At 48.9% G+C, this 18,001-nt stretch overlaps 1 protein-coding gene across 2 annotated transcripts in view; it reads right to left on the bottom strand.

Moving 5' to 3' along the window:
• ARHGAP39 (Rho GTPase activating protein 39) overlaps positions 1-18,001 on the bottom strand; it is a 417,477-nt gene that overhangs the window by 109,754 nt on the left and 289,722 nt on the right. Inside the window, exon 6 of one of the 2 annotated variants that reach the window (XM_048841845.2) lies at positions 6,828-6,920. The exons of the other annotated variant lie outside the window; for it this stretch is intronic. Within the exon in view, the coding sequence (XP_048697802.1) occupies positions 6,828-6,920 (93 nt within the window). The remainder of the gene's footprint in view (positions 1-6,827; positions 6,921-18,001) is intronic. 2 annotated transcript variants of the gene reach the window in all.

The following is an 18,001-nucleotide window of genomic DNA, read 5'->3' on the forward strand; positions in this document are numbered from 1 at the left end:
ACAATTCCTCAGATTTGTCACCTACAAGAGATGGCTCAGGTTTGGGAATCTCCCTAACATCCTCAGCCGTGAAGACCGAAACAAGGAATTCAGTTAGTTTCTCTGAGATTGTCGTCTTTAAGAGCTCCTTTTGTATCTCGATCGTCCAGGGGCCCCTTCTGAGATACTTAAAAACATTTTGGTGTTACCTTTTGAGTTTTTGGCTAGCTGTTCTTCAAACTCCTATTTGGCTTTTCTTATTACATTTTTACATTTAATTGGGCAGTGTTTATGCTCCTTTCTATTTATCTCACTAGGATTGGACTTCCACTTTTTAAAAGATGCCCTTTTTTCTCTCACTGCTTCTTTTACATGGTTGTTAAGCCACGGTGGCTCTTCTTTAGTTCTTTTACTGTGTTTTTTAATTTGGGGTATACATTTAAGTTGAGCCTCTATTATGGTGTCTTTGAAAAGTGTCCCTGCAGCTTGCAGGGATTTCACTCTAGTCACTGGACCTTTTAATTTCTGTTTAACTAACATCATCATTTTTGCGTAGTTCCCTTTTCTGAAATTAAAGGCCACAGTGTCGGGCTGTTGAGGTGTTCTTTCCACCACAGGAATGTTAAATGTTATTATATTATGTTCACTATTTCCAAGTGGTCCTGTTATAGTTACCTCTTGGACCAGATCCTGCGCTCCACTCGGGACTAGATCGAGAGTTGCCTCTCCCCTGGTGGGTTCCTGTACCAGCTGCTCCAAGAAGCAGTCATTTAAAGTACTCTTTAAAGTACTCTAAGAGTACTAAGAGTACTAATACTCTAAGAGTGCTCCAAGAGTATCCATTTAAAGTACTCTTAAAGCTGCTCCATTTAAAGTATTGAGAAATTTTGTCTCTGCATTTTGTCCTGAGGGGATATGTACCCAGTGAATATGGGGATAACTGAAATCCCCCACTATTACTGAGTTTTTTATTTTGATAGCCTCTCTAATCTCCCTTAGCATTTCATCGTCACTATCACTGTCCTGGTCAGGTGGTCAATAATAGATCCCTACTGTTATATTCTTATTAGAGCATGGAATTACTATCCATAGAGATTCTATGGAACATGTGGATTCATTTAAGATTTTTATTTCATCTGATTCTACATTTTCTTTCACATATAGTGCCCTCCCCGCCCCACCGCATGACCTGTTCTGTCCTTCCAATATATTTTGTACCTCGGAATGATTGTGTCCCATTGATTGTCCTCACTCCACAGGTTTCTGTGATGCCTATTATATCAATATCCTCCTTTAACACGAGGCACTCTAGTTCACCTATCTTATTATTTAGACTTCTAGCATTTGTGTACAAGCACTTTAAAAACTTGTCACTGTTTATTTGTCTGCCCTCTTCTGATGGGTCAGATTATTTATGTGAATGTTTCTCGTCTGATCTGGCCCATACTTTATCCTCTTCCATCCTCTCCTCCTGACTAAAACCTAGAGAATCTCTATCAATAGATTCTCCTCTAAGAGAAGTCTCTGTCCGATCCACGTGCGCCTCTGCAGCAATCGGCTTTCCTCCATCTCTTAGTTTAAAACTGCTCTGCAACCTTTTTAATGTTAAGTGCCAGCAATCTGGATCCATTTTGGTTTAGGTGGAGCCCATCCTTCCTGTATAGGCTCCCCCTATCCCTAAAATTTCCCCAGTTCCTAATAAAGGGAAGGGTAACCACCTTTCTGTATACAGTGCTATAAAATCCCTCCTGACCAGAGGCAAAACCCTTTCACCTGTAAAGGGTTAAGAAGCTAAGATAACCTCGCTGGCACCTGACCAAAATGACCAATGAGGAGACAAGATAGTTTCAAAGCTGGAGGGAGGGAAACAAAGGGTCTGTCTGTCTGTGTGATGCTTTTGCCGGGAACAGATCAGGAACGCAGTCTCAGAACTTCTGTTAGTTAGTAAGTAATCTAGCTAGAAATGCGTTAGATTTCCTTTTGTTTAATGGCTGGTAAAATAGCTATGCTGGATGGAATGTATATTCCTGTTTTTGTGTCTTTTTGTAACTTAAGGTTTTGCCTAGAGGGATTCTCTATGTTTTGAATCTGATTACCCTGTAAGGTATTTACCATCCTTGTTTTACAGAGGTGATTCTTTTACCTTTTCTTTAATTAAAATTCTTCTTTTAAGAACCTGATTGCTTTTTCATTGTTCTTAAGATCCAAAAGTTTGGGTCTGTGCTCACCTGTACAAATTGGTGAGGATTTTTATCAAGCCTTCCCCAGGAAAGGGGGTGTAGGGCTTGGGGGGATATTTTGGGGGAAGACTTCTCCAAGTGGGCTCTTTCCCTGTTCTTTGTTTAACACGCTTGGTGGTGGCAGCATAGGGTTCAAGGACAAGGCAAAGTTTGTACCTTGGGGAAGTTTTTAACTTAAGCTGGTAAGAATAAGCTTAGGGGGTCTTTCATGCAGGTCCCCACATCTGTACCCTGGAGTTCAGAGTGGGGAAGGAACCCTGACACCCCTCCTCTCTACACCATCGTCTCATCCACGCACTGAGACTCTGAAGCTCTGCCTGCCCACCTGGCCCTGCGCCTGGAACTGGAAGCATTTCTGAGAATGCCAACATGGAGGTCCTGCATTTCAGTCTCTTTCCTAGCAGCCTAAATTTGGCCTCCAGGACGTCTCTCCTCCCCTTCCCTATGTCACCTGGAGAACTCCCTCTTGAAACTCCCTGTTAGCGGTCCCTGTTCATAGCTTGTATCACTTTGAATAAGCCTGTTATAAGACAAGGCTCCTGTGTTTCATCAAGGAGTCTCAGATGTGAAACAGCATGAAGGGATTTAAGAAGCCAACCCAGAGTTCCTCCTACACAGCACTCAGGTCTTGAGCAGTCCAGGCAAATGACGCACGTTACAACAAAGCTTAAACTTGTTCTTCAGCATAATTTTAAAAACAATACCTGCTGCCTATTTAATTTTAAAAACAGCAAAAAATATCCACCTCCCTTTCCATTTCTTATAAGGAGTCTTAAAGTGTAAATCTCCTCAGTGTGATAGATATGCTTTCTTTGATCTGCTTAGCTCTTGGAAGTTCAGGGGCTCCGGGCTTCTGACCCCGTGCTGCCCAGGGTTCCTAGGGACAGCTCTATCTGCCATTAGGGAATTTTTTCCGCTGAGAACCCCCTGTAACATTTTGCAAACCCCAGTTTGGGAACCACTGATCTAGTCTAATATCCCAGTAGCAAATGCTGCAAAGAGTATGATATGTATTCCAGTGTTCAGGTCACATCCTTGGTCGCTGGGAGATCCTCAGATCAGAGCACTTAGCGGAGATAGTGAGGATATGACTATCAGTTTGAATTGGCCATGTCTGCATTGCATGGGGATCCACACAGCACACACAGGGCCTATTGTAAAGCATGGGATGGACTGCCTGGAGACAGCCACCGCTATGGCTGTTCCAAAGTCCCTATCAGGAATCGGAGGGGATGCCCACTGAACATTACAGCATGAGACAACGCGCCATCCTCCATGCCCAGAACAATCTCCCTGATCCTTAAGGCACCTCTACTATCCTCCTTCAATCCCTCCCATAAGCCCTGCCTCTGCCATGAAGCCTTAAGAAATCAGGCAATTAAAGCCAGCTTGAAGGGCAGATGAGGACAGCTAGCATGCACTTCATCTATTGATAAGATAAAAAAAACAAACATCTATACCTATGCATCTCAAACTAGCATCTGTTTGACGGTATGCATCTCCGCCCACAGCCCCATCCTATCATGTTTCTTTGCCCCAGACATTGTTGGATCATATTAAAGAAGTTCTGTATTAAAATCACAAATGAGTTTGCTTCCCCATAGTTTAAATTCCAGGGTATTACTAATTAAGAGGTCTCTTGGTTTTTGGTACTATTTCTCTCCCTCTATATGTGAAACTTGCGAGTTGCTAATTACGTTAGTACATTCTAAGACAGAGTCTGTTCTCAAAGCAATTCACATGGAGAGAGACTCAAAGCAATACTGTGTAACAACAGAAACAGCACCCAGAGACTCCCCGCCCTTTTGTTGTATTAACAATTGTGATTAAAATAGAGATAGAGGATGTATGTGGATGGATGCTTGGTGTGGATAATAACTGAATGATCAGGGAGGTGCCAGCTTAAGAATCCAGTGTCCATCAGTTGAAGAAGGCGTCAAGTGGAAATAACCAGAGGACCTCCGGAGGGCAGACTGGAATCCACCCAACAGCCTCAAGAATGGGAGAATCAAAGAACAAGATAACATCTGGCAGCACGGAGCCGTCAGGAATGTGCCATCTGCTGATTGATTCAGCAACAGCATGATGAAGCAATTCTCATAGACTGGCATGGGAAGAAACTCCTATAAAAATGGACTCTAGAAAGTGAGAACTTTGGGGTCTGATTCTGCAAACCAACTTCCAGGAGCATCAGATGAGCACCTGACAAGGCCCTGCTCCCTCCTCGTGTCCAGGCCACCTAGGCAGTGGCTTGGCATGAGCAACTCTAAGGCTGGTAACGATGGTAACAACCTTGCGGAACCTGTGTGTGTGTGTTTGTAGGAATGAATGTGTGAATAAATATGAGATTGAATGGAATGTTATAGCTATAACTAACTGCTTACTATGAGTCTTTCTGTATTCACAATAAATGTGGTATTTTGCCTTTTTCCCTTTAATAAGATCCTGCTGGTTTTTATTTTATTGGTATAACAACATCAGCCCGAAGCCACGTCTTCATATGTGTTGTACAGCACCTAGCACAAGGGACGCAATCCTGAGTGAGACCTCTGGAGGTCACGGCAATATAACTATTACTGAGAACGGCAGCGCTGCCTGGGGAGTCAGACGGTTTACAATATAGCTATTTTAGTGGTGCATAACGCACACGGTCAAGTTTTACCACCCCTTAGAATGCTTTGGGTCAGAGGTATAATGGCTCTGGATAGTCAGTATGCTCATGGCTTATCAGTCTCACTGCTCAGTGCACTCACTTGGTTCCTTTTCAAAGTGGTGCTGGGGAAGTGGTGATGAAAGTTAAACTCCCCTTTGGCTTTCAGACCCCAGTGACTGCCAACCCCTAGCACCTACTGAGCTGGGTTAACACTGAGCTGAAGGGCCATCCATTTGCTGCGCTCCCTCTGACTCTGCTGACCTTTGGCCACTGGCTAGGTGCTGGAATTTTACACAACAGAGCATTTCCCTAGCACCGCAGGTCCCCCATTGGTTCCTAATGGCTCCATACATGCGCAGGGCAGCTAAGAACAGGTCCTGCTGCCGCACGAACGAGTTACCGTTTGCTCACAACGGGTTAAGGCAACCCAGCGATGAGTCCAGTCGTGCCAGCACTTTGTCAAAGGTTAAGAAAGCGTGCCATGCTGGGAAAGGCTCAGAGGCCCATGGGAGGAACCACACCCACCCAGAAACTCCATCACTGAACGATCCCAGCCCCCTGCTGTGAAGATTGCCCTGTCTGTAACATCTGTGGCAAGATGCAGGAGGTAGCGTCCGTGCAGGCACCGGTGCCTCCCCTGCAGCTAATCGGTCTCCGGCCTGCTGGAGAGATGGGCTGGGGCACGAGAGTTAGCCCTGTCACAGGCGGGGAAGATCAGAACTCAAGGGGGCAGTTTCTCTGGGCTGGAAAGGAGTGTGGCTGGTAGTGTTGCTCCCCCTCTGACCTAGCAGTGTAACACCGCTCTTGGCATTAAAGCAAGACAGACAGGGGCTGTCTTTAGATTCCACTGGAGTGAAATGTTATAATTAGCTCGCTCTCTCGCTCTCCCTCACACACATGTGCGCTCCCGCCCCACCCTTCACTGCTTCATCAGCTGCACTCGCTGGCTCGGAGGATGTTTGACAGAGATAATTTATCTGTCCAAAACACTTACCTTATTAACACCCATTTCTCAGCATTAAAACATCAGGTAGGTTCTCCCTTTTAAAAAAAACCTCTCCGTGTCTTGTCAGGCCACAGAGGGTGAGCAGCACTTCCCACATCTTCCTCGTGCCTCCCTTCGCCCATCCCTCCATGCATGTTTGCAGTATAAAATCCAACCACCCCTAGATTAGGTTAATCTATCAGCAAACAAGAAAATCTAAGTCATTTCTTTAACTGGCTCTGGTTAATTACCCTTCAACCCCATCTCTGCTAATTGGTACATTACAATAAATAACTAAACCTATTCAAACAGGTAAGGTGAAGATCCCAGCAACACCATAGCTGTAAAAATCTGCAGGCAATTTACCACTGAACAGCCTGCTCGGTGACTCAGCTCCAAGGCGGATGATGAAAAGCCAGCTGAGCCCACACTGGGGACTCATTAATCGGCTGCTGCTGCCGATTCACAGTGATTCATCCCTTTCCCATTCACTGCATCCATCGCAGCCACCATTGCTTCTGCAGGCACCTTTGGTTACCAGGGCATTTCCCACCACTGCCAACCCTGCCCAAATGCTGTAAATGCTACTGAGCAAAGCACAGGCCCTGTCTGCACTAGGGATGGACAGGGCTTTACACTGGATCTCAGACAGGACTCCCCACAGTAAAGCCAAACTGGGCTTGACACCCAGTGCAGAGAGCAGCTCCATGGCCAGTCACGCTCTCCAAAGCCACCTTGATCCTCATTTGGCCCCCATCCACACCAGTGTCCAAGTCACAGTAGGGGCAAGCCCCAGGGGGCCTCACAAACATGTCTCATCCCTAGCGCAGGCACAGCCCAAATGAACAGTTAAGAGGATGGACAGAACCAAAGTGGAGGTGGAGGTGGAGGGAAAGAGGCTGAAAAAAAGCAGGTTTGCTACTATGTCTAAGACAGGAAGGCGCTAAATGAACAGTGACATGGACCCTACCATCATGCTCTTCGATATAGGGCTTGGGTTTCTTTCTCAATTTGGATTTCTTCTTACTGTTCCTTTCCAGGAGCTCTTTAATGTGCTGAGTCACTGAGAAACAAACAAAATGATGAGGACAACAGAATGGAACACAAAAGAGAAAATGGCTTAACGCGCAGAGAGCCCTGTTTTCAAAGCCAGCAGCACAGGGAGGCATTCTCAGAAGAGCCTGGCGTTTGTTTGGGTCCCTTTGGAACGGGGAGGGCAGACGGACACATCAGCGAATTGTCTTGTCAGTTGTCGGTGACGCCCAGCACAGTCGTGTTAAGCCACATCAGCCAGGTTCTGCTCTCCCTCCATTGTGCCAGGCTGTGAGCAGAATCCGGGCCTACGACCAACATCTTCAAACTTGAGTGTCTGACGTCAGGCATCTCAATAGACATGGGCGGATTTTCAAAGGTGCTGAGCATCAGCAGCTCCTCTTGTCTGTGCTGGCGGCTGTGGGTGTTCGGCACCTTTGAAAATCAGTCTCACCTGATTTATAATCACTTTTGTGGAGTGCCTACCTTCAGACCCTCGAGTTTGAACATTTCAGTCTGTCTGTCTTGCTCAGGTAGTTATGTTCTGCTGGCCTCAATTCCCCCTGCAGTCTCACTCCCTGCCTCAGACTGTCATGCTGCATTTGTTGTGTGTGTGGTTAAACAGCTGCTGCTGCACTTGGTCCAGGCACAGAGCTGGAACCCAGCAGCTCCGGGACCTATTCCCAGCCCTGCCACTGGCTCACAGTGTGATTTTGGGCAAGTCCCTTCAACTCTCTGCCACTAAAATCCTAACCTGTTCCTGCACTCAGTGCACAAATGCTGCTTCTTACGATCTTACATTTATGGAGAGCTTGATATCAAGTCTCTCAGGTTCCTTCAGAATATGAAGGAATTGCTGAACTGCAGCACTCTGGGGTGGAAAGCAGCAGCCACTCCTCACTAACACAACAGGTTTTCAAAAGTTTAAGAAAAGATTAACTCCTCCTGTTGAAACTGCAGCGGAACTGAGGCTGGAAGAACGTAACCACCCAGTCTGGGATTTGGTCAGGACACCAGGGTTGAGACCCCTGCACGTGCAGAATAGTTCCATGGGATCTTCAGGGACCAGAAAGGGACAGGACCTTGGCTTAACATTGCATCAGAAAGATCTAACGCTGGCAGATTTGAAAACATGGCTCCTGTTAACATAAAATGACATGGGGAAAAAATAAAGGAACCATAATAAAACAATAGTAAGATGTTGGGCCTGGGACCAGCCTTTCCCTCCTGGGGTCAGAAGGAAAACAGAGGTTGATGTTAGACACTGGCTTTCGTAGGTGGGACAGGCAGTGCCACAATCCAGCATTGACCAAGGCAACTTAATGAAATGAGCTTCATTTGCCTGTTACAGGTCAGCCTAGGAAGAGTGAGAGCGTGTGTGGGTGTGTGCATGCGTGCATGTATTTTGATGTATATAAAAGTTACATATTTAAAGTGGAGAACAGCCTCAGAGACCCACACATGAAGGTCTGGTGGCCGACTCTGACTCCTGTGGTACTGTGTACTCACCAATATATGCTGTTAGCATACACATGGCAACTTAACAACATGGAGATTCACCATGAGAGACCCACTCCTGTATGTGCCACGAGGCCTTTAAATACCCTGCCCACAATGCGCCCAGAGGCATACATCCACCAAGCCCACGCCACCCTAGCTTTTGTGCATCCAGGGGAATATGGCAGCCCACCCCCGCTGCCACATGTCTAGGCCTGACCTTATTACATAGATTAAAAGTGTCCACATTGCACTGGGGGATTCCAGGTTTATCATCTCTTGCGCTATGGCCATACACAACCTGTAGGGTCTGAGAGCAAGCTGGGTTCGTTTTGGCTCATGCATCATCCACGGTAATAAACACTTTATGAGCCAAAGGCTGCTCTGAGCTACACCTGCATAACCCCATTGTCTCCAAACTTTATTTGCTACATGTGACCAATCCCATTGGCATTCTGCAGGGATGGACGGTCCAATGCACAGTTGATTCCTGTAGTTAGCAATTCTGCTGGTGGCGCATGAGCTGGGATAGACTCTGGTCTCCCTCTCAGAGCTGGGATGGCTCTGTGGAGCTCACAGGAGTAGTGAGCAGTGGACATGGATTTGTGTCCCTGAAGTGAGCTGATGGGAGTTCTCAGTGCAGCAAGGGGAGCGGTCATTGCCTGGGAGGCTCTTTTTCCTTTCCTGAGGCTATTTGCACTCCATCCCCACCAACACGTCCTGCTCAGAGCAGAGTGGGGGCAGGAGCACAGCTTTGCTGGGACCACAACCCACTGACACAAACCTCACAAGGACAAGAAGCTCTTTGAAAATCACTGGGGCCAGCCCACAGGGTGCCAATCCCTGTGCCAGACTCTTGATCAACAGGCTGGGGTTGTTGCTCAAGTTGGGTGCAGGGGAGGAGGCACTGAGAGAGTCAGCTTCATCTAATGCTGTGAGCACAGAGCAGGGAGGCAGGAACTCCTGTGTTCCAACCCAGGCTCTAATGCCAATTCTCTCTGGCTTTGGCCAAGTCCCTTCCTCTCTCTGAGCCACATTTTCCCCATCTGAAAAATGGGAATAATGATACTGACCAGCTACCAAAGGGCTTGTGAAGGTAACTCTTTGCAAAGGGCTTTAAATGGCATTGACAAATCAGAAGAAAGTCAGAGAACAAGGAAAGTGATCAAGGGGCTGGAGGGACTGATTCATGAGGAGAGATTAAAGAGCTAACTCCGCAGTGGGGCTAAGCAACTGTAACACACAAGAGGGAGGGGTCATAGTGAGGAGTAATGGAAGCAAACAGAGAAAGGTTGAATATGAAGAAAGCTCTCCCAGCCTTGAGGTGGATCAGACTCCGGAATCATCTCCCAAGGCAAGGGCTAGGAGTTCCTTTGCTTTTAGTTAAAACTGGAGAAAACCCCGAGCCTAGCCCAGGGGGGCGCACTCCCCGTGCGGGCAGCAGAATAGATGTGACGTGATGGGGAAAGGCCTCCTGCTCAGTGAAGGTGGAAAGTGCTGTGTACCTGCGACATTACACGCTACTGCTGCTGTTACTCCACTGTGTTACAAGGCCAAGCACAGCCTAACAGCCTCCAGCAGAGGATGGTGGCTCCCGGACACAGAGAAGAGAAAGAAATATCCTGTGGGGACTGGCCCCAGCACATGCCCTGGGTCATATGGTGGGGGCAGCCCATGGGCCCAGAAATCCCACTGCAGCCCTTGTCTGCTTAGGCAAGAGGCAAATGAGGTGTAAGGCTTGGCTGGGCCCTGGTGCCCATCAGAGCCTATGTTCCCCCGCCCAGGGTCCGGATTTAGGCTGTTACGTTTCACCACAGTCCCATGGCTGTCTGCAGCACCGCAAGAGACCTCCTGTTCGACCGCAGCCTCGTGAGCACTCGTTTCCCTCGGTGCTACATCGGCTCAGATGCCAGCGCTGCAGGAAATCAGCTCAGGCTGGTGGAACGGAACCGGGGCACTCCAAAGACAGCAGTGGGGAGAGGAGGGGGAACTACAGGCTCCTGGGGACAAGCTGAGGGATCCCTTGCACGGCTGGTGAGCAGGGATGGCTCTGACTGAACCCGCCTGGGTGCCAGTTGCTAGCGGCTCCATTGCAGGTAGCAGGACAGCCTCTCCTTGTGGACTGAATACGCAGAACTGAGCATTCCTGTATTACTCCACTGGAGTTCTCAATAAGCAGCTGGCCTTATGTTGCTTCCCCAGTGATGGGCCCCGTGTCCAATTTGGCCCATCTATCTCTGGCCCCCGCTCCTGCAGTATCTGTGTGCCTTGCCATCCCCAGTGAATTACAGAGTTCAAAACACCAACACCCCCGCTGGCCATGGAGCGACCAGTGAGGCCCCCCCAGGCAGCGGCATGGCGCCCTGCCTGCAGCAGCACAAACTGCTGGGGCACCGGCTTGGGCCTGCATTGCTGGCGCCAGTGTGAAATCATTGGCACCTAAAGTTTGGGCCTAGAAAACACGAGAGAAGTACTGTCATGCACTGGACTGCACGACGCTCCACACACTTGCTAGCCTGGTCAGCATGCACAGTGACCCTCTGAGTCTTCTTGGAGCTGGATGATGGACAAGGCACAGATCTCATGTTCTGCCCAGGTATGTGGCTAAGCCGGACAAGGGTTGTGTGTCAAGTGAAGCAGGCATCAGCCACGTAGCAGCATGAACAAGGAGGGGGAAGACGCTTGGGGCCCAGAATTTAACAGAAGCTGGGAGCATGGCAGAATCCAGGGAAGGCAATGATACACTGGTTGCCTGTAACACCTTCTGCCTGAGCTTCTCAAATCCTCAGTCCATTAACAAACTGAGCCTCACAGCTTCCCTGGACTAGAAAGTGAGGGACTGGGAAAGGCAGGGCCCTGCCCTAAGTCACAATCTGAGTCTGGGACAGAGCTGGGAACAGAACTCAGGAGTCCTGAAGCCTAGGCTTGTGCTTTAACCACAACACCATCCTTCCTCCAGGCTAGCACAGAGTTATTTTAGCTCACATGTGGCGCTATCCGTAGTGCTAGAATCAGGGGAGAGAGGGAGGGTAAAGAGTGTGCCCATGATCTGAGCAGGGGCTCTAGCCAGGCCTATCTCCAAGCGGAAGGCTGATCCTAGACAAAGGCTCAAGCTTCTCCCGTCCCACCAATTCCCTTTGCTCTAGGGCTACAATTTACCTGTTTCCTCCCCACCCCCAATCCCATCTCTCCCATAAACACAAGGCTGTAACTGCAGCATCTCACCTCCAACTGTGTCAGCAGAACACGCATCCTCTGTGGGACTGCGGTCAGGCCACTGTGTCCATCAGCCAGCAGGCTGGGCTCTGGGGCGGCCATGCAGCCACGGTCCCTCATGCCCTAGGATCAGATACCAGGCTGTGGGTGCAGATCTAGGCTGACAAAGAACTGTATGTTGGCTCTCAGGGGCCGGCGCTTCTGTCCCCCACCATCCCAGTCACTGCCTACATGATGGCTCACAGCCTTAGCCCGATGGACAAGCTCTGCTCCCACGAAGGTATCATGGGATTAGCATATGTATGCCTTTGCCTGGGAGTCACTGGCAGTGCACCGTGATTACTAGGGCTACTGGTTTCTGGAGTTTATTCATTTCATTTTTTCAGGTTTATTTTTAGCAGATTTTGAGGTTTGCGCAGATGTCCAAAGACCAGGATTTAGGCGGGCTCTCCCTTTGTACATACCATAATGAGCAATCTCTGTGTAACATTTCCTAGTGCACTTAAACGTAGTACTGTTTCACACAGCACTACATCTAAGTGCACTAGGGAACCTTTCGTGTTCACTAACAGGGTCTACAGGGACATACTAATATGCAACACATTAGTGCGCTTTAGAAATCACACCCCCGTAGTCTTACTGCTCGGCATAGACAAGCCTGTAGATACAAATAACCATTTCTGGTGTTTTGCCACTGTTTGTTGGATAAATACCCATTTATCCCCCCCCCCCCCTTTTTGGTATCAGGGTGTTTTATTGGTGTTTATCAATTAAAGCCAAACCTCAGATGCCCTAATGATAACCAGGCCCACAGACACAAGGCTCACTGGGAGAGCAGCACTGGGACTAGCCTAATGACTTGTCTAGTCAACTCCTGTGCTGGAAACCAGGCTTCAGGGGCGACAGCATAGCATTTGCACGGCAGGCCGCACACTGTTGCTGAAGCCGTTGAGAGAGGCAGCTGGGTCTAATGGTCTCTGCACAGGACAGGCAACCCCTGAGTTCAGGCCTGGCTCCGCCACTAACTCACTGCATGGGCTCAGGCACCTGATTTTGCTTCTTTGCCTCAGCTTCCCTGTCTGCAAAGTATGACGTGACAGGGGTGCGTTGCTCTCCCTCCCTCATAGGCCCCATTCCAGGAGAAGGAGGCGTGTGATGGTGGTTGGGGACTCTCTCCTCAGGGGGACTGAGTCATCTATCTGCCGCCCTGACCGGGAAAACCGAGAAGTCTGCTGCTTGCCAGGGGCTAAGATTCGCGATGTGACGGAGAGACTGTCGAGACTCATCAAGCCCTCGGATCGCTACCCCTTCCTGCTTCTCCACGTGGGCACCAATGATACTGCCAAGAATGACCTTGAGCAGATCACTGCGGACTACGTGGCTCTGGGAAGAAGGATAAAGGAGTTTGAGGTGCAAGTGGTGTTCTCGTCCATCCTCCCCGTGGAAGGAAAAGGCCAGGGTAGAGACCGTTGAATCGTGGAAGTCAACGAATGGCTACGCAGGTGGTGTCGGAGAGAAGGCTTTGGATTCTTTGACCATGGGATGGTGTTCCATGAAGGAGGAGTGCTGGGCAGAGACGGGCTCCACCTAACAAATAGAGGGAAGAGCATCTTCGCAAGCAGGCTGGCTAACCTAGTGAGGAGGGCTTTAAACTAGGTTCACCGGGGGAAGGAGACCAAAGCCCTGAGGTAAGTGGAGAAGTGGGATACTGGGAGAAAGCATGAGCAGGAGCGTGTGAGAGGGGAGGGCTCCTGCCTCATACTGAGAAAGAGGGGCGATCAGCGGGTTATCTCAAGTGCCTATACACAAATGCACAAAGCCTGGGAAACAAGCAGGGAGACCTGGAAGTCCTGGCAAAGTCAAGGAATTATGATGTGATTGGAATAACAGAGTCTTGGTGGGATAACTCACATGACTGGAGTACCGTCAGGGATGGATATAAGCTGTTCAGGAAGGACAGGCAGGGCAGAAAAGGTGGGGGAATTGCACTGTATGTAAGGGAGCAGTATGACTGCTCAGAGCTCTGGTATGAAACTGCAGAAAAACCTGAGAGTCTCTGGATTAAGTTTAGAAGTGTGAGCACCAAGGGTGATGTCGTGGTGGGAGTCTGCTATAGACCACCGGACCAGGGGGATGAGGTGGACGAGGCTTTCTTCCGGCAACTCGCAGAAGTTACTAGATCGCACGCCCTGGTTCTCATGGGCGACTTTAATCATCCTGATATCTGCTGGGAGAGCACTACAGCGGTGCACAGACAATCCAGGAAGTTTTTGGAAAATGTAGGGGACAATTTCCTGGTGCAAGTGCTGGAGGAGCCAACTAGGGGGAGAGCTTTTCTTGACCTGCTGCTCACAAACTGGGAAGAATTAGTAGGGGAAACAAAAGTGGATGGGAATCTGGGAGGCAGTGACCATGAGTTGGTCGAGTTCAGGATCCTGACACAGGGAAGAAAGGTAAGCAGCAGAATACGGACCCTGGACTTCAGGAAAGCAGACTTCGACTCCCTCAGGGAACTGATGGGTAGGATCCCCTGGGGGAATAACATGAGGGGGAAAGGAGTCCAGGAGAGCTGGCTATATTTCAAAGAATCCCTATTGAGGTTACAGAGACAAACCATCCCGATGTGTCGAAAGAATAGTAAATATGGCAGGCGATCAGCTTGGCTTAACAGTGAAATCCTTGCAGATCTTAACCATAAAAAAGAAGCTTACAAGAAGTGGAAGATTGGACGAATGACCAGGGAAGAGTATAAAAATGCTGCTCGGGCATGTAGGAATGAAATCAGGAGGGCGAAATCGCACCTGGATCTGCACCTAGCAAGAGATGTTAAGAGTAACAAGAAGGGTTTCTTCAGGTATGTTGGCAACAAGAAGAAAGCCAAGGAAAGTGTGGGCCCCTTACTGAATGAGGGAGGCAACCTAGTGACAGAGGATGTGGAAAAAGCTAATGTGCTCAATGCTTTTTTTGGCTCTGTCTTCACGAACAAGGTCAGCTCCCAGACTGCTACGCTGGGCAACACAGCATGGGGAGTAGGTGGCCAGCCCTCTGTGGAGAAAGAAGTGGTTAGGGACTATTTAGAAAAGTTGGACAAGCACAAGTCCATGGGGCCGGATACGTTGCATCCGAGAGTGCTAAAGGAGTTGGCGGCTGTGATTGCAGAGCCATTGGCCATTATCTTTGAAAACTCATAGCGATCGGGGGAAGTCCCGGACGACTGGAAAAAGGCTAATGTAGTGCCCATCTTTAAAAAATGGAAGAAGGAGGATCCTGGGAACTACAGGCCAGTCAGCCTCACCTCAGTCCCCAGAAAAATCATGGAGCAGGTCCTCAAGGAATCAATCCTGAAGCATTTACACGAGAGGAAAGTGATCAGGAACAGTCAGCATGGATTCACCAAGGGAAGGTCATGCCTGACTAATCTAATCGCCTTCTATGATGAGATAACTGGTTCTGTGGATGAAGGGAAAGCAGTGGATGTATTGTTTCTTGACTTCAGCAAAGCTTTTGACACGGTCTCTCACAGTATTCTTGTCAGCAACTTAAAGAAGTATGGGCTGGACGAATGCACTATAAGGTGGATGGAAAGTTGGCTAGATTGTCGGGCTCAACGGGTAGTGATCAATGGCTCCATGTCTAGATGGCAGCCGGTATCAAGTGGAGTGCCCCAAGGGTCGGTCCTGGGGCCGGTTTTGTTCAATATCTTCATAAATGATCTGGAGGATGGTGTGGATTGCACTTTCAGCAAATTTGCGGATGATACTAAACTAGGAGGAGTGGTAGATACGGTGGCAGGTAGGGATAGGATACAGAGGGACCTAGACAAATTGGAGGATTGGGCCAAAAGAAATCTGATGAGGTTCAACAAGGATAAGTGCAGGGTCCTGCACTTAGGACGGAAGAATCCAATGCACCGCTACAGACTAGGGACCGAAAGGCTAGGCAGCAGTTCTGCGGAAAAGGACCTAGGGGTGACAGTGGACAAGAAGCTGGATATGAGTCAACAGTGTGCCCTTGTTGCCAAGAAGGCCAATGGCATTTTGGGATGTATAAGTAGGGGCATAGCCAGCAGATCGAGGGACGTGATCGTTCCCCTCTATTCAACATTGGTGAGGCCTCATCTGGAGTACTGTGTCCAGTTTTGGGCCCCACACTACAAGAAGGATGTGGAAAAATTGGAGAGAGTCCAGCGAAGGGCAACAAAAATGATTAGGGGTCTGGAACACATGACTTATGAGGAGAGGCTGAGGGAACTGGGATTGTTTAGTCTGCAGAAGAGAAGAATGAGGGGGGATTTGATAGCTGCTTTCAACTACCTGAAAGGTGGTTCCAAAGAGGATGGATCTAGACTATTCTCAGTTGTAGAAGATGACAGGACAAGGAGTAATGGTCTTAAGTTGCAGTGGGGGAGGTTTAGGTTGGACATTAGGAAAAACTTTTTCACTAGGAGGATGGTGAAACACTGGATTGCGTTACCTAGGGAGGTGGTAGAATCTCCTTCCTTAGAAGTTTTTAAGGTCAGGCTTGACAAAGCCCTGGCTGGGATGATTTAATTGGGGATTGGTCCTGCTTTGAGCAGGGGGTTGGACTAGATGACCTCCTGAGGTCCCTTCCAACCCTGATATTCTATGATTCTATGAAGCATGGTCCAGGGCACTTCCTGGAGGAGGAGCAGACAGTAGGGGGTATACAAACATGCATGCTGGAGCTTGTCTCCTCTAGAGCCTGCCTTGAGAGCACAAACTAGTGGCCTCTTCACGGGCCGCTCCTGCCAGAGGAAGGTACTTGCACAGCACAGCCCTGCAGAGGAGGGGCGGGGTCCACGAGGCATGGAACACTGGGGAAGAACCTGCCACACACTACTGCCGTTTCAGCCAGGGAAGGCCAATGGGCAGTGCACGTAGAGGTCAAATGCAGCCGAGTACCACAATGCAGCCCCTGGCCGTGTCGTGGTTAATGAGGGACTGCAGCCTGCACAGACATGCAATGCTCCATCACGATTCAAGCGGCGTGTGTGACTGAGCTTTGGGTAGTGAACTGAGGCCTCATACATGCAGACAACAGGATCGTCAGTGGAGCCTGAACCTGGGACTTTCAACACCAAATCACAATATCCTACCCACTTAAACAGAAGGAGCAACTCCCCTAGTGGGCAGTAAGCAGTAGGCTGTCAGAGACTCTGGAGACAGCCACTAGAGGGAGACAGAATCACATGCTCTAAACCAGCAGTATACTGTAGCAACTCAGAGTTACGGACACCTCGGGAATGGAGGGTGTCCATAACTCTGAAATGTTCATAAATCTGATCAAAGCGCAGTTCGGGCTCCAGATCCAGCAGCTGACACTCCAGGCCAGGCTTCAGCAGCAGCTGAGCTCCCTACTCAGCCTCGGCATGAGTTTGCAAGCTTGTCCCCATCCTGATGGGGGAAGGGGGTGTGTGAAAACAGCGTGTTCCCCTCCCAGAGAAGGAGGAGGTAAAAACAGCGCATCCCCTTCTTGGCGAGGTGAGGAGGAAGGGGGGAAGGCGGGGCAGACCCCAGCACTGCTCCTGCTCTGCTGGCTGGCTCCGGCTGCCGTGGGCTGGAAGCCCCAGCATCTTGCGGTAAGTGGCTGCCCCGTGTGTGGGGGTGGGGACAAGCAGCCCAGATGTGCCTACCTTTAAGATGCAATATAAGCACAGGACAGTATTTGCACTTTTTTTTTTGGTCTCTGCTGCTGCCTGATTGGTTACTTCCAGTTTCATTTGGTGTCCAGTTGACCGGTCAGTCCGTAACTCTGGTGTTCGTATCTTTGAGGTTCTACTCTTGTTTGTCTGCAGCCACAGGCTGTGTCTCCACAGGCCCCAGCTTTGTTTTAAAGACCCATGTGATGTCACTCGCGTAGGTACGGTCCCATGGCTCCTGGCTAACATGCCAATCTAGCCTCTGCCATGAAATTTTGATTCCTCCTATTGAACCCCTTTAGTTCAAACATGAACACTGCCTATTAAATTCCCTGGTATTTGCCATGTTCTGCTTCTCATAGCATGCAGTTCAGTCTGCACTTTTTAGCTGTGGGGTAGCTAGTTTCTGGAGAACACCCTGCAGCTTAAAAGTATGAAGAAGCCAGTTAGTCATATGTCTCCTATTAATATCAGTCACATTCAGGGCCAGCCCTAGACCAAATGGCGCCCCCCTCTCCATTTATTAAGCATTTGAATACCTTATTTTTTATTGCATTTGTTGCCCATTTCACAACTTTGATGCACAATTTGCATGCATGACTTATCCCTGTCACATAAGAAGATAAATGTACATGCTAAAATCAGTAAATCTGTATTTATTCATGCCATATATAAGCAAATACAAAATTTGTTTCCTCTAAGCTTATAGAAACTTTTTAATTTTAAGAATAACTGAAATG

Source organism: Caretta caretta, chromosome 2, assembly GCF_965140235.1.
Source record: "Caretta caretta isolate rCarCar2 chromosome 2, rCarCar1.hap1, whole genome shotgun sequence".
In the NCBI taxonomy this organism is placed as follows: domain Eukaryota; kingdom Metazoa; phylum Chordata; order Testudines; family Cheloniidae; genus Caretta; species Caretta caretta.